The sequence below is a fragment of the Hemitrygon akajei genome, unplaced genomic scaffold (assembly GCF_048418815.1).
Source record: "Hemitrygon akajei unplaced genomic scaffold, sHemAka1.3 Scf000113, whole genome shotgun sequence".
Lineage (NCBI taxonomy): Eukaryota > Metazoa > Chordata > Chondrichthyes > Myliobatiformes > Dasyatidae > Hemitrygon > Hemitrygon akajei.
In genome coordinates, this window is record NW_027331999.1 from 116,210 (window position 1) to 132,370 (window position 16,161).

The following is a 16,161-nucleotide window of genomic DNA, read 5'->3' on the forward strand; positions in this document are numbered from 1 at the left end:
CGCGCCGTTTTCAAAAAGTGCCTGCATGCGATGATCCCGATGGCGGAGTTAACCCAAACACAGTGACAGCTGTGCTCCTTTCCCTGAAACAGTCTCAACAATTATTTAAAGTTCGGCATCTCACCGCGGGTTGTGACGCTGCTCCTGGCTGCCGATGTGACGCTGTGGGTTCTGCCCAAATGTTCTGGGCAGAAACCACCCTCAGGCAGCAGGTTCCGTCCTCTCTGCCAGTGAATTCTTGCTCTTTCTTAATACCTTCCTGAAACTCAAGTATGACTTGACAATCATGCACATTTGCTGGAGGTAGCCGAGAGAATCTCTTCCCAAAGTCTGAGCAGGTGATCGGCCTCTACCCAGTGTGAACTCGCTGGTGTCTGCGTAGGGCGGATGAATCTCTGAATCCCTTCCTACATTCTGAGCAGGTGAATGGCTTCTCCCCAGTGTGAATTCGTTGGTGACTGTGTAGGCTGGATAACTGTGTGAATCCCTTTCCACAGACTGAGCAGATGAACGGCCTCTCCCCAGTGTGAACTCGTTGGTGACTGCGTAGGGTGGATGAATCACTGAATCCCTTCCCACAGTCTGAACAGATGAATGGCCTCTCCCCAGTGTGAACTCGTTGGTGACTGCGTAGGGCAGATGAATCACTGAATCCCTTCCCACAGTCTGAACAGATGAATGGCCTCTCCCCAGTGTGAACTCGTTGGTGACTGTGTAGGGTGGATAACTGAGTGAATCCCTTCCCACAGTTCGAGCAGGTGAATGGCCTCTCCCCAGTGTGAACTCGCTGGTGATTTTGTAGATCAAATAATTGAGTGAATCCCTTCCCACAGTTCGAGCAGGTGAATGGCTTCTCCCCAGTGTGAACTCGCAGATGTCTCTGTAGGGTGGATGAATGACTGAATCCCTTGCCACAGTCTGAGCAGGTGAATGGCCTCTCCCCAGTGTGAACGTGTTGGTGACTCTGTAGGTTGGATGACCGAGTGAATCCCTTCCCACATTCTGAGCAGGTGAACAGCCACACCCCAGTGTGAACACGTTGATGTACCTTCAGTGTGGATGACTGAGTGAATCCTTTCCCACATTCTGAGCAGGTGAACGGCCTCTCCCCAGTGTGAACTCGCTGATGTATCTTCAGTTGAGATGACGAAGTGAATCTTTTCCCACAGTCTGAGCAGGTGAATGGCCTCTTCCCAGTGTGAACTCGTTGATGTACCTTCAGTGTGGATGACTGAGTGAATCCTTTCCCACATTCTGAGCAGGTGAACGGCCTCTCCCCAGTGTGAACTCGCTGATGTATCTTCAGTTGAGATGACGAAGTGAATCTCTTCCCACAATCTGAGCAGGTGAACGGCCTCTTCCCAGTGTGAACTGACTGGTGTCTCAGTAGGTGAGATGACTGAGTAAATCCCATCCCACAGTCTGAGCAGGTGAACGGCCTCTCTCCAGTGTGAACTCGCTGGTGTACCTTCAGTGCAGATAACTGATTGAATCCCTTCCCACAGTCTGAGCAGGTGAATGGCCTCTCTCCAGTGTGAACACGTTGGTGTGCCAGTAGGTCAGATGACCGAGTGAATCCCTTCTCACAGTCTGAGCAGGTGAATGGCCTCTCTCCAGTGTGAATTCGCTGGTGTACCAGTAGGTAAGATGACTGAGTGAATCCCTTCCCACAGTCTGAGCAGGTGAATGGCCTCTCTCCAGTGTGAACACGTTGGTGTGCCAGTAGGTCAGATGACCGAGTGAATCCCTTCTCACAGTCTGAGCAGGTGAATGGCCTCTCTCCAGTGTGAACTCGCTGGTGTACCAGTAGGTAAGATGACCGAGTAAATCCCTTCCCACAGTCTGAGCAGGTGAACGGCCTCTCCCCAGTGTGAACTCGTTGGTGAGCCATTAGGTCAGATGACCGAGTGAATCCTTCCCCACAAATTCAGCAGATGACCAGCCTCTGCCCAGTGTGAACTGACTGGTGTGTCCACAGGTGGGAAGACCGACTGAATCCCTTCTCACACACAGAACAGGTGAATGGCCTTGCCCAGTGTGAACTTGCTGATGTACCTTCAGTTGAGATTACCGACTGAATCCATTCCCACTGTCTGAGCAGGTGAACGGTCTCTCCCCTGTGCAAAATGATGGACGTGCCAGTTGGTCAGATGACCGAGTGAATCCCTCCCCACAGTCTGAGCAGGAAGGATGGTTGATTGAATCCCTTGCTCCTTAAATATCTAGTCAGAGACAGCACAACTGGTGTGTTGTGTTTGAATTCCCATAGACAAATTCCTTGTCGATTTTAACCTGTAAAAAGATTTAAAAATCAATCAGTGGGTGAAGGACAACATTTCAGATGAGATCACTTGAGTTGCCAAGGTGTGATCTGACATCACACTGTTACAGTGAAGTTCAACACATTGGAGAACAAAATCTCCTTCTAACTGGGCACAGTGCTGGTATCTGGAATGACCCCCAAACTCTCCAATGCTCTGTAAGAATGGGGCACTTATGCCATTTCCAGTCTGTGACTTGGCTCTGTTTGACTCTGTCCATTTGAATTATTCCCTCTTCCCACTGAGCTGAAAGGGTGTCTGGCCCCACAGTAACAGAAACCCTCTCACACAAATAGCCTTTGTTGACGTGCAGCTGGGGTTTTCCTTTATGTAATGTTCATTTAAAGTGCCAGAGTTTCAATGCCATGTCAATATCTCCTGACCTGGCTGGTGGCGTAGTGGCATCAAAGCCAGACTTCGGGACGAAAGGTCCTGAGTTCGAATCCAGCCGGTTCCCCTGCACGCTTTCCATCCGTGCTGGGTTACGAGCTGGTGATCTCTTTGGAAACTCACCCGGCAGATGTTCCCCTGAATGTTTCACCTTTCACCCTTAACCCATGGCCTCTGGTTGTAGTCCCACCCCATCTCAGTGGTAAAAGCCAGCTTCCATTTACCCTATCTATAAACCTCATAATTGTAGTATACCTCCATCAAATCTCCCCTCAGTCTTCTACATTCCAAGGAATAAAGTCCGGACCTGTTCAATCTCTCCTTATAACCCAAGTCCTCCAGACCTGGCAACATCCTTGTGAATTTTCTCTGAATTCTTTCAAAATCTTTACATCTTTCCTGTAGGTTGGTGGCCAAAACTGCAAATACTCCAAATTAGGCCTCACCAATGTCTTGTACAAAGTCAACATAACATACCATTCAGTGCTTTGGTTTATGAAGGACTATGTGACAAAATCTTTCTTTCTGTCCCTATCGAACTGTGACACCACTTTCAGTGAAATATAAACCTGTATTCCCAGATCCCATTCTTCAACAACACTCCTCCATGTCCGACCAGTCACTGTGTAAGACCCACCCTGGTAGGTCCCACCAACATGCAACACCTCGCACTTGTCTGCATTGAATTCCATTTTCCATTTCTCAAGCCATATTTCCACCTGGTCCAGTTCGCACTGCAAGCCATGATAGTCTTCTCGCAGTCCACTGAATCCCCAGTCTTGGTTTCATCCACAAATTTGCTGATCATTAACCATTTTATCATCCAGATTACTGATATAGATAACAAATAACAACAGATCCAGCACTGATCCCTGTGGCAACCACTAGTCACAGGCCTCCAGCCAGAGAGGCAACCATATGCTACCACACTCTGGCTTCTCCCAAAGACAGTGTCTCATCCAATTTACTGTCTCATCTTGAATGCTGAATGACTGAGCCTTCTTGACATCAGCTGCCTTGCCTTCATCCACTTTCCTGATACCTTCCTCGAGAGACTCTATAAGACTGGTTAGACATGACCTACCATGCACAAAGCCATGCTCTCTATCCTTAATCAGTCCACATCGATCCAAATACTTATATATCCGGTTCCTGCACATATGTTCTAATAACTTTCCCACTACTGATGTCAAGCTCACTAACGTAACATTTTCTCGTTTCTCCTTAGAGCCCCTCTCGAACAGTGGAACAACATCGGCTGTCCTCCAATCCTCCAGTACCTCACCTGTCACTAAGGATTATTTCAATATCTCTGCTTGGACCCCGACAATTTTTGCACTTGTCTTCCGCAGGGTCCTAGGGAACAACTTGTCAGGCCCTGGGGATTAATCCACGCTAATTTGCCTTAAGACAGTAAACAACTCCACCTCTGTAATTTGTCCAGGGTCCCTGAAGTTGATGCTGCCTTGCCTCAACTCTATCGACTCTGTGTCCATCTCCTGAGAAAATACAGATGCAAAACTACTATTTAAAACCTCCCCCATCTATTTTGTCTCCCGTATAGATTACCATTCTGATCGTCCAGAGTGGGCATGTTTCTGTTCTGACCTTCTCCATGTTTCTGTGACAGAGAAGCTGGCCAAACCTGACTGGAAGGGGAATCTGGTAGGAGTGACGACAGAGCAGCAATGGCTGGAGTTTCTGGGAGCAACTCGGGAGCTGAGTGATAGACACATCCCAAAGAATTGGAAGAAATGGAAAGGTAGGAGCACACAACAGTGGCTGAAATGAGAAGCCAAAGTCAACATAAAAGCCAAAGAGAGGACAAATAATAGAGCAAAAACTATTGGGAAGCTTTTAGAAACCAACAGAAGACAACTAAAGAAAGTCAGATGAGTTCAGGGTGTGGAAATATGATATTGTAGTCATTAATGTGTCTTGGTAGCACCCAACAGCCTGAGGAATTTAGAGGAACAAAATATCCGGGGCCTCGATATCAGTTGAAAACAAAGGTTCCCTGCACCAGTTACCTTTCAACTTTTATTTTGGTACGCACATACAAACACTACACCCTCAAAAATTCACTTCTGAAGATCGCCCACTTACCAAGTACTCCTTTGCCATAAAACATCCTGTTCCAATCCACACTTGTCAAATCCTTGCAAATACCATAAAAATTGATCTTTCTCCAATTTAGAATCTCAAGAGAGGTCCAGACCTCTGGTTTTCGGTACTTACTTGGAATCTCATGGCATTATGATCACTATGCACAAAGTGTTCCCATTCACTAATTTCTGTCACCAGCCCTGGATCGTTTCCCAACAGCTTATTGCACACTTCTACGCCGGATGTTTTACGTACTGATTAAGGCTCATTTGACAAACTCTACCTCATCTAGTCCTTTTACAGTATGAGAGTCCCAGTCAATATATGGAAAGTTAAAATCACTTACTATATCAACTATTGTTTCTTGGTGTAGTCTGTGATCTCTCTACAAATTTGTTCCCCTACATCCCTCAGACTGTTGGGTGCAACCAATTCCCAGTAATGCCTACGATATCACAATTCCATGCCCTGGGCTCATCTGGCTTTCCTACGATGCTTCTTGCATCGTGATTTCCACAGCTCAGCACATCCATCGCACCATGCTCAAGCATTTGGTTGCTGACTGTATCTGAGGTCTGAACAACATCTGTCTGGTGTCAAGAAAACAACCTCTCCCTCAATGTCAGAAAAACCTCTGACGCTGAATTTTGTGGTGAGGATGCAGGAAAAGTTTTCTTCTGATGACTCTTACATGAAGGTCATGTTTGTGCAGGTATTGCTGCACAGTAGAACAGTGCACCACCATTCCAGAGGCTGCTAAATCTTCCTGAAGGTCTTTTTACATTCAAACAGGGGTTTTGATTTGCCTTTCCACCCTACGAGTAGTTCTCTCAGAAAGTTTTCTTGGTCTTCCAGACATCAACTTGACCTCCACCATTCCTGTTAACTGCTATTTCTTAATTACATTACGAACTGAGGAAACGGCTACCTGAAAACACTTTGCTATCTTCTTATAGCCTTCTCCTGCTATGTGAGCATCATTTATTTTAACTTTCAGAGTGCTAGGCAGCTGCTTAGAGGAGTCCATGGCTGCTGATTGTTGGGACAAGGTTTGAGGAGTCAGGGTATTTATAAAGCTTTGCGATTTGCATAACCTGGCCTGTCCTAACGACGACTGTGAACAAGCCATTGTCCTAACAAGCTAATTCAGGTCTGAGACCTTGGTAAAATTTAACTGAGAGCTCAAATCTCTTGGGGTGCCCAAACTTTTCCATGGTGCTCCTTTCCTTTTTCTCACTCTAAAATTGTATAAAACATAATAGTACACTAATATTGCTTAAATTTGGAAAATAATATTTCATCTTTATGAATTTTGGAGACCAGTTCACCTTCTACTCACTTATTCACAGTAACAGGAAGTTTGACCAGTGGTGCCCAGCCATTCGCATACCACTCTATGGGATGAGGTGCAGAGCACGGGGTGTGACGGGAGAGGGGGGGAGGAGGAGGAGGAGGAGAACTGAGAGAGGGCAAAGAGGGAGAATGCGTGGGGTGAGTGGTAGATTTAGAGGGTGAGAAAGAGGGGAAGACAGTGTGGGATACAGGAGCCAGCAGGCGACCAGAACAGAAAACAATACTTCAGGTGGGATCCGACCAGGGTCCTAAATAGCCTCAACATTACCTCTCGGCTCTTGATTATTCCATGATTATTAAAGGCCAATGCACCGTATGCTTTCTTAACCACAGAGTGAACCTGCACAGCTGCTTTGAGTGTCCTGTGGACTCGGACCCCAAGATCCCTCTGATCCTCATATATAAAGACCATTACTGAAGATCTACAACCTACAAGGATCCTTGTTATAAATTCCACTTTGCATTTAAATATTGTTGATGTATGTATGGGATGAGGTGCAAAGTGAGGGGTGTGACAGGAGGGAGGGAGGGAGAGGAGAGCGAGAGAGAGATTGAGAGAGGGAGAGGGGGTTGAGAGACTAAGAGAGAGAGAGGGTGAACGCGTGGGGTGAGTGGTGCATTTAGAGGGTGACAAAGAAGGCAAGACAGTGTGGGATACGGGAGCCAGCAGGGAGAGTGTTTGGGGGGGAGGGGGGATGTAGGGAGACAGATAGAGAGGAAGAGGGCTGGAAATGGAGGAGGGTACAGAGTGGTGGAGGTGAGTGAGTGAGAGAGAGTTAGAGGGAGCCGAGAGCGTGTGCAAGAGGGGGAGATGGAGATGGGAAGGCAGAGGGTGACTGAGAGTGAGATGGCGGGTGATAGGGGTAGGGGCAGGGATTGTGGGATGGGAGAGAGAGAATGGAAGAGTAAGAGAACCAGATAGAGGGGAGAGAGTGTGAGAGAAATGAAGAGAGGCATGAGAGAGTGAGGAGATGAAGAGAGACGAGAGAGGAGTACGATTTGTTACTAGAGGAGTAGAGAGAGTGGTGATAGAGAAGGAGAGCATGAGGAAAGGGGTGAAAGAGTGGGAGGCTGGTCGAGTAGCAGTGTAACTGAGAGGGATAGGGAAGAGAAGAGGGGAGGGAGAGTGGCGGTGAAGAAACAAGAATGATTGAGGGGCGATGATAAGGAAGGGGTGAGGGAAAATTGAGACAGTGAGGGAGAGAGGGAGCAAGAAGGGAGGGCTGGAGTAGAGGAAGAGGAACTGTGAAGAGGGTGTGGTGAGGGAAATGGGGTAAGTAGCTAGGGGTGAGGGAGAAAGACAAGGAGATTGGTGTGTATGATTTGAATTGTTAGACTAACTATTCACTCAGTCCCCAGTTGCAGGGTCATTAATCATGTATGTTCACAAGTCACCGAACAAATCCACCGTGGGATTACGGTTCCATGCTGGAAATGATGAGTGTGAGGGCAGATTGCTGTTCTCGGTGTCGGATGTGGGAGGTCCCAGAGTCTCGCAGCCTCCCGGACGTTCACATCTGCACCAGGTGCGCCGAACTGCAGTTCCTAAGGGACTGTGCCAGGGAACTGGAGATGCAGCTCGATGACCTTCGTCTGGTCAGGGAGAGTGAGGAGGTGATGGAGAGGAGTTACAGGCAGGTGGTCACACCAGGGCCATGGGAGGCAGACAGGGGAGTCATGGCTAGGAGGGGGAAGGGGAAGAGTCAGGTACTAGAGAGTACCCCAGTGGCTGTAACCCTTGACAATAAGTACTCCTGTTTGAGTACTGTTGGGGGGGGGCAGCCTACCTGGGGGAAGCGACAGCGGCCATGCCTCCGACACAGAGTCCGGCCCTGTGGCTCAGAAGGGTAGGGAAAGGAAGAGGAAGGCAGTAGCAATAGGGGACTCGATAGTTAGGGAGTCAGATAGGCGATTCTGTGTATGCAGTCAGGAGACCCGGATGGTAGTTTGCCTCCCTGGTGCCAGGGTCCTGGATGTTTCTCATCACGTCCATGATATCCTGAAGTGGGAGGGTGAGGACCCAGAGGTTGTGGTACATATAGGTACCAATGACATAGGTAGGAAAAGGGAAGAGGTCCTGAAAGGAGAATATAGGGAGTTAGGAAGGGAGTTAAGAAGAAGGTCCGCAAAGGTAGTAATCTCAGGATTACTGCCTGTGCTACGCGGCAGTGACAGTAGTAATGGAATTAGGTGGATGATAAATGCGTGGCTGAGGGATTGGAGCAGGGGCAGGGATTCAAGATTTTGGATCATTGGGACCTCTTTTGGGGCAGGTGTGACCTGTACAAAAAGGACGGGTTGCATTTGAAACCTAGGGGGACCAATATCCTGGCGGGGAGATCTGTGAAGGCTACTGGGGAGACTTTAACCTAGAATGGTTGAGGGGTGGGAATCAAATTGAAGAGACCGGGAGAGAGGAGGTTAGTTCACAAATAGAGAAAGCTTGTAGACAGTGTGAGGAAATCTAGGAATAATGGTGCATATTACCCTGAAGGTGGAAACTCACGTGGTGGTGAAGAAAGCTTTTGCTATGCTGGCCTTTATAAATCAGAGCATTGAGTATAGGAGTTGTGATGTAATGTTAAAATTGTACAAGGCATTGGTGAGGCCCGATTTGGAGTATTGTCTACAGTTCTGGTCACCGAATTATACGTAAGATGTCAACAGAGTACAGAGGAGATTTATTAGAATGTTACCTGGGTTTCAGCACCCAAGTTACAGAGAAAGGTTGAACAAGTTAGGTATTTATTCTTTGGAGAGTAGAAGTTTGAGGGGGGAACTTGACAGAAGTATTTAAAATTATGATGGATTGATAGAGTTGACGTGGATAGGCTTTTTCCATTGAGTGTACGGGAGATTCAAACAAGAGGACATGAGTTGAGAGTTAAGGGGCAAAAGTTTAGGGGTAACACGAGAGGTAACTTCTTTACTCAGAGAGTGGAAACTCTGTGGAACGAGCTTTCAATGGAAGTGGTAGAGACAGGTTCGATATTGTCATTTTAAAAAAATTGGATAGGTATACGGACAGGAAAGGAATGGAGGGTTATGGGCTGAGTGCAGGTCAGTGGGACTCGGTGAGAGTAAGCGTTCGGCACAGACTAGAAGGGCTGAGATGGCCTGTTTCCATGCTGTAATTGTTATATGGTTTTACCGTGTACGATTCTGGTCTCCATATCTGACAGCGGGGAGTTTTAACACATACGGGGACCAACTGCAACTCAACCCCAGCTGATGCGGGTGTTTCTCCTGTTCAGGTGGCGGTGAGGAAGGTGTTAATCTCGGGTTTGTGTAAATCGAGGACCAGTTGCAGTGGGAAAGGGCCGGGACCGAGCCGGACAGCTGGAGGCTCCGGGCTCTCCAGTCTTGCATCCCTGGATTTAGTTTTGCACTGAGTCGGGATTGCGGTATCAGTTTGCTCTGGTTCCCCAAGCTGGGAGGGTGGACGTGGGTGAAGGGGGCCTGTCTATGTGTCGGTGTGGGGTGAATGGTCAGAAGGGTGTGGGGCCACTGGCGGGACGGAGGGTGGTTGGGGTACTGTGGGTTATCGGAAGTAACATGACCTGGGTGGATGGGCAAGGGGTAAATTACGTTGTCAACGAGGGTGGATCTGGTCCACTGGATCAGACAGCTCAGCTCGCGTGTCCTTTCAGGAGGCCACAATTCTCTCATCATCTTAATCACTGACTAATCTTCCTGTTAACACTGAGTTTGTTACAGAGCCCCAGGGTCTGGGAATGGCTGGGTGGTAGGAGGCAGAGGGTGATGGTGAGAGGCTGTTTCTTGGACTCAAGTCCCGTGCTTAGTGACGTTTCCTGAGGTTACGCCCATTGCTACTTGTCATCTATGTCAATAATCTGGTTGAGAAAGTACAGGGTATGGGTAGAGAGTTTGCAGCAAGTTCAAACAATTAATCTTTTTGAAAGGCAGTCAGCATAAACACTCCCCTCTCTTTCCCTCTCCCCACTCAGAACTGACCAACAGCTACATCAGAGGATGCAAGATCTTGAACTGAGTAACCACTGTGAGGGAATGGGAGTGGTTTTAAAGGGCTGGGCTGCTGGAAGCACATTACCAGACCTGGAGTGATTGCAACTGGGTCTGACAGAGGCATAACTGGTACTTCTGGGCACATTCAGTCTCACTCCAACCATTTCCTACCTTCCCTTACACAGGTACGTAATGTCTAAAGGACCAGTGTTTGAGTAAACGAGACTCACCAAACTTTCTCCTGACTGAATCAATGGAATCTCCGAGTCAGATGGGTTCTCTCCAGTTGATGCTCTCAATCCTCGGGCTGGTTCACTTGTTGCTGTTCCCTCGTCTTCAGTCGTGGTTTGCCTCCAGTTGGGGTTTTTCTTCAAATAAATCTCTCACCACAGGTCTAACTTTAACCAGAGAGACAATGAAGCACATTAATAATGAAAAGGAGAACTAAACACTTCTGCTTAATGTTACTAAGAACAAAACTCACTGAAATTTAAACACTGAAGGCAGATTTAATGATCTCAGTGAACAATCTTTTATTGTCCCTCACACGTCACAGGATAATATGGGATTAGAAGGAGTCATCATTCAGTCATGGTAAGACATAAGACACAGGAACAGAATTAGGTGATTCGATCCATCTGGTCTGCCCACCATTCAATCACGGCTGATTTTTATTCCAACACCACATTCCTGCCTTCCTCCTGTAACCCTGCAGCTACTTAGCAATCATGAATATATTAATCTCTGTCATAAATATACCCAAATGGCAGCCTCATCCAACCTCTGTGGCAACAAATTTCACAGATCAGACATCTTTTCGCCAAAAAAATTTTCTCATCTTACTTTTTAGGGGAAGCATCTTTATTCTGAGACCGTACTGTCAGATCACAGACTCCCTGTCTAATGGAAACATCCTCTCCATGTCCACTGTATCCAGGCTTTTCAGCATTCGGTAGGTTTACTTAACCATACATCCCTCCACCACCCCCACCGTCCCTCTGAACTCCATTGAGCACAGGTCCAGAACCATCAAATGCTCCATCGATCATTCCTGAGATTACTTATGTAAACCTTGTTAGCAACAACTGTACTGAGCACATTTCCAGGAATAACAGACAGATTGGTATCAGGATAATTTAAAGGGAAACGTTGTGCTTTCTTTACTGTTCTACTATCACGTGTTGGCGCGTGGCCAAGTGGTTAAGGCGTTGGTCTAGTGATCTGAAGGTTGCTAGTTCGAGCCTTGGCTGATGCTACGTGTGTGTCCTTGAGCAATGACACCGGTGCCAAGCTGTATGGGTCCTAATGCCCTTCCCTTGGACAACATCGGTGGCGTGGAGAGGGGTGACTTGCAGAGACTCCAATGGAGGCCTACAAACTATCACAGCCATTTTCATTTCCAGGTTAAGACAGGTCCATGTCATGAAATATAAACCAAGAAATAAAAAGAAACTGGAATTACCAGAAACACTCAGCAGGTAAGGAACAGCTTACAATACAATTCAATGAATAACATTTCATCAGATTGAGTTCAAACATTTTCAGTTTTTAGTGTAGATCTCCAGCACAGCTGCCTGATTTCCACTGTGTGACAGTGAGGGGGGGATTTCCAAACACAGTTTGAACACCAGACTCAGGGTCTATTTCTACTGTTGTAAACACGGAACAGCCCATTTACTCACAGCCTCTTCCTGTGAGGATGGAATGGGAACTCATCCTCTCCTCAGATTGGCAGTCATTGCTTCCAAAGGAACTCCAGAAACAAACATCTGATCCCAGACCAGAAATACTCGATCAACACCTCACAAGCCCAAACAGCTCAATCCGTGGTCCATTTTACCTGGATCAAAAACCGTGATCTCCCAGGACCCAACCTCACAGACTCACACAGCTGAATCTGCCACTCACCGACCCTGAACGTTTCACACATCGGCCCCACATCTCACACTGGGTAGTGCAATCTAGGATTTCACCACAACCAATGTCCAGCTGCTCAAAATTTCTGCTTCATTGCAGGACGAGCATCCAGCCCCATCTGTAGAAGCTCAAATCAACGTCAAAGCCAAAACACCAACAGTTCCATTTGCCTGGAATGCCGATCACAGGATTAGAGCCCAAGCACCAACTCTCCCAGTACCCTTTGCTGCCAGTAAAATGCTGCAGTGTGTCAGCCCGTCACTGTTCATAAACTAGCACCTCCACACCAATGCACAACAGAACTGGGACCTGATGACCCTCTGGCATTCCAGCTAACAATAACCGATTCTGGAAATGACTCAGTGAGGCCAAAGGTACAAAAGAACACTTCACAATGAAGACAAGGGTTGGAAGAAAGTTTGCTGATACATAACATTGAGGAGGTGGGATACGAGGCGGACTGAGGATGACCCAGATGGGAGATGTATATCACTGAAGCGGGGTTGGGGGGTGTGAGGAGACTGGACAGAGGTTGAACAAGATGAGCAGATGGAACCAGGTGGGAGAAGGGATCAAGGATAATCACTGATGGTCCTCCAGCAACACATAGGTACTGAATGAATAGTACATACGACTGTACAAAAAAATCTAAAATGACAGAATTAGCAAAAATAACAAGAACATTGCCAGATATACTTTGACCCTCACCAAATTTTTATCAACACACCATAGAAAGCTTCCCATCCGGACACTTCACGCTTTGCATGGTAACTACTCTGCCCGTGACTGCGAGGAACTGGTAAGACCTTTAGATCCAGATCAGCACATCACAGAAACCACTCTCCCCCCTAGACTTCCCAGTCCCTCGGTAAAGCAGGCAGTGAAATCAAAGATCCCCACAACCTGGGACGTTCTCCTTTCTCACCCACCCCAGTCTGGGAGAAGACACAACAGCCATAAAGCTCCAGGACAAATGTGAGGAGCCTCAGGAAACGAGGTGAGTTGGGGGAAGTTAATGGGACTCAGTGGCCAACATCAGATTTCCCAACACAACATGGAGGATGTGTGACCACCCATCTGGAGATTGTGAACATGCACAAAGAGATCGTTATATCTGCAGAAAATGGGAGGGGCAAATGAGATCACGTGACTGGTGGGGTCTAACACCCCAGGCATATTCTCCAGCTTCCCAGCACTCTGTGGAAATAAACAAACTTGCCCCTCACATCTCCTCTCACTTTAAATGTGTCAGACATTTCAACCCCCAGGAAAAATACATCGTCTGTCCACTCTATCTATTCCTCTCATAATCTTACAAACATCCATCCAGTCTCACCCCAGCCTGCGCCACTCTGGAGAAAACAACACAAGTTTGTCCAGCCTCTTGTTATAGCTCATGCCCTCTAATCCAGGCAGTGTCCTGGTAAACCTCTTCTGCGCCCTGTCCAAAGCCCCAACATCCTTCCGAGAATGGGGGTGACCAGAACTGTATGAAACACTCCAGATGTGGGCTAACAAGTTTTTCAAAGCTGCAACACAACTTCATGAGTTTTGAACTCAGTGCTTCAACTAATAAAGACAACCGTGCCATTTGCCTTCTTAACCACCCGATCAATCTGTGCAGTCTCTTTCAGGAACTGATGAACTTGGAGTCTAAGATCCCTCTGATCATCAACACTGCTCAGGGTTTTGCATTTAACACTGTACTGTCTCATACATTCAGGGGTGCAGTGCTACCAGAGCTCACCGGAGAGCCGCTCCGACACCTCTGTAAAAAAGTCAAAATAAACAAGTGGGGAATTTAACAGCGGCCGCATATTAAATAGAGGGAATTTTACGGAAGCGGGGGTTGGGAAGAGGGGGTGTTGGCTGGTGGGGAAAATACCATAATAACATTAGGATATTTGATCGTTTTTGGTGAAATCCTGGAGCTGTGACTGTTTTTAATTTAGGTATTTGTGATATTCCTTCTCGCTCGACCCGTTGTCCTTGGAAGCTGGGAAATACCTGCACAGAAGTGCGAGCATTTCTCCGCTCTTTCCAATGGGTACCATTGGATTCCAGGAAAGAGCTATATTAAGCAAGGAATGAACACAGAAACCCAAGTTTAAAAGTCAAAAATAATGAAAGAAAAATTCACTGCTCGCTCATCTTCATCCTGATTTTGATGAAATACACAAGCTAATCATCCAAAATCCTCTTCTACACCTGGATAAATTTAGTTTTGCTTTACAAGCCAAATGGAAAAAAAAGACATTTCTCGGCTTTAAGCTGGTTTTACGTCATTTCAACTATCATTAATAGCGGATCAACCCCTTGGCCTCGCTCCACCAACTGTAGCTGATGGGAAAGAGGCTCTTTTTCTCTTTGTGTTGATGGGAAGAAGAATAATTTAGTGAGGCAATGAATGAGACAAAACACATTTCCAAACCTCCCAAATAATTGCTGTCCTCCCCTGTTAACATTTATCACTTTCAAAATACAATATTTTCTATTCGTATAGATGCAATAATAATAAAGATTCAAGCTTCTTTAACTTTTTATATATTTAAAGACTAAACAGGGTCTGTATAGGTCTAACCATGTAACACCCGTCATGTGAGGATATTGTGACTATCAACACTCACAGGTACACTTCCTGTCCAACCATTTCTGCGAGAGAAACGGTACGAGGCAGAGTTGCCAACCTACCACTTTTGAGACTAATATTCAGCAATATTCGTGGCTTTAGCAATAGTTCATCAGATGTTCTTTTTTCATAGTTGATTACTTGGTTCCAATTTAGGGGCTAAAAGTGTAAAAAAATGAATTGGTTTATTTCTGTTATTTTTATACCTCTGAGGAACACTGCTAAGCGCTGCGGGCCCTGCCGTCTGCTCCGACTCAGTCGTATTAGTGAGGCTACATCTGTAGTCGTCCGTGGATTATTCGCTAATCCTAAGGTAAGTTTTTCTCACATACAACCCTTTGACTTCTAAGCAAACAAAGTTATTTTACTTGCTTGATAATTATATTCTATGATAATCAGCTAAGTGCAACCGTGCAATACTTTGTCATATTATTAAGTATTATATGTTTAATTGTACCAGTTATACACTGAAATGTAGTGAGAGGCTGTAATCTTGTTAATGTCTTAACTATCACTATATTTCTGTGGAGCTCTGGAATTCATATATTTCTTTCATCTTGGTTTACTGCTTGACGTTACAAGAAGCCCTATATATGTCACACCCAATTTGTGTACCTGCTCATTACACGAATGGGGCAAGGCAGTTGCCCAGTACATGAAATGAGCAAGTACACAAATTGGGTGTCACAAACTAGGGGTGATTGATAAGTTCGTGGCCTAAGGTGGAAGGATTCAATTTTACAAAACCTAGCAATTTTCAATTATCTAAAACAGAAATACCACAAAAGTTATTAATTTCAAACTTTCTGCATAATCACTCAAAGAGTTGAACTACACGTGCAGGTACCGAGCGCTGTATAACTTCAGGCCGCGAACTTATCAATCAACCAACCTCCTCCCCCCGGACAGATCCGGCAGCTAAAAAATTGCCACTGCACCCCTGCTCCAGCCGTCCGGTAGAGCTCGGACCCGGCCCTTTCCCAATGCAACCGGCCCACATTTACACAACACCGGGATCAATCCCTACTCACCCCTGCTCGAATCAGAGAACCGCCAAACAGCTGCAGTCGGCACCGCGCATGCGTTCACAGGCGTTTCTCCGCAGCACCACCGGTGGCCGGAGGTCTGCTAACTGTTGCCGACGGCCGGAGATCCACACAGCGCCACCAGTGGCCGGAGATCCACACAGCGCCTCCAGTGGCCGGAGGCCGGAGGGACAACGGAGAGGTAAATCACAAACACGACAAAGTCTGCAGATCCTGGAAATCCAAAGCAACACAAACAAAATGCTGGCCAAACACAGCAGGCCGGGTAGCAACGGGAATGGATATCGGAATGAAAATGTTTGGACACCGGGAAGTCCCGCTCGGAGCGGATAGTTCAAAGGTTAGTTTATTATTAAAGCAGATATCCATAAACAACTGTGTTTTTTTTTACTTCTCCAGAGAACCACGAAAC

The 16,161-nt window shown here is 46.7% G+C and overlaps 1 protein-coding gene across 1 annotated transcript; it reads right to left on the reverse strand.

Moving 5' to 3' along the window:
• Positions 1-349: 349 nt before the first annotated feature.
• Positions 350-15,835, reverse strand: LOC140723442 (uncharacterized). The gene is made up of 3 exons (XM_073038017.1): positions 15,735-15,835; positions 10,388-10,555; positions 350-2,292 (listed from the first exon to the last, which is right to left on the reverse strand). Exon 3 carries the CDS (start codon positions 1,889-1,891, stop codon positions 350-352), a length of 1,542 nt encoding a protein of 513 aa, XP_072894118.1. The 5' UTR covers positions 1,892-2,292; positions 10,388-10,555; positions 15,735-15,835.
• Between the last annotated feature and the right edge of the window lie 326 nt (positions 15,836-16,161).

Bases quoted from the DNA above. Each gene is read 5' to 3' on its own strand.
- LOC140723442 (XM_073038017.1), bottom strand. From the start codon at position 1,891: ATGGCTCACCAACGAGTTCACACTGGGGAGAGGCCGTTCACCTGCTCA.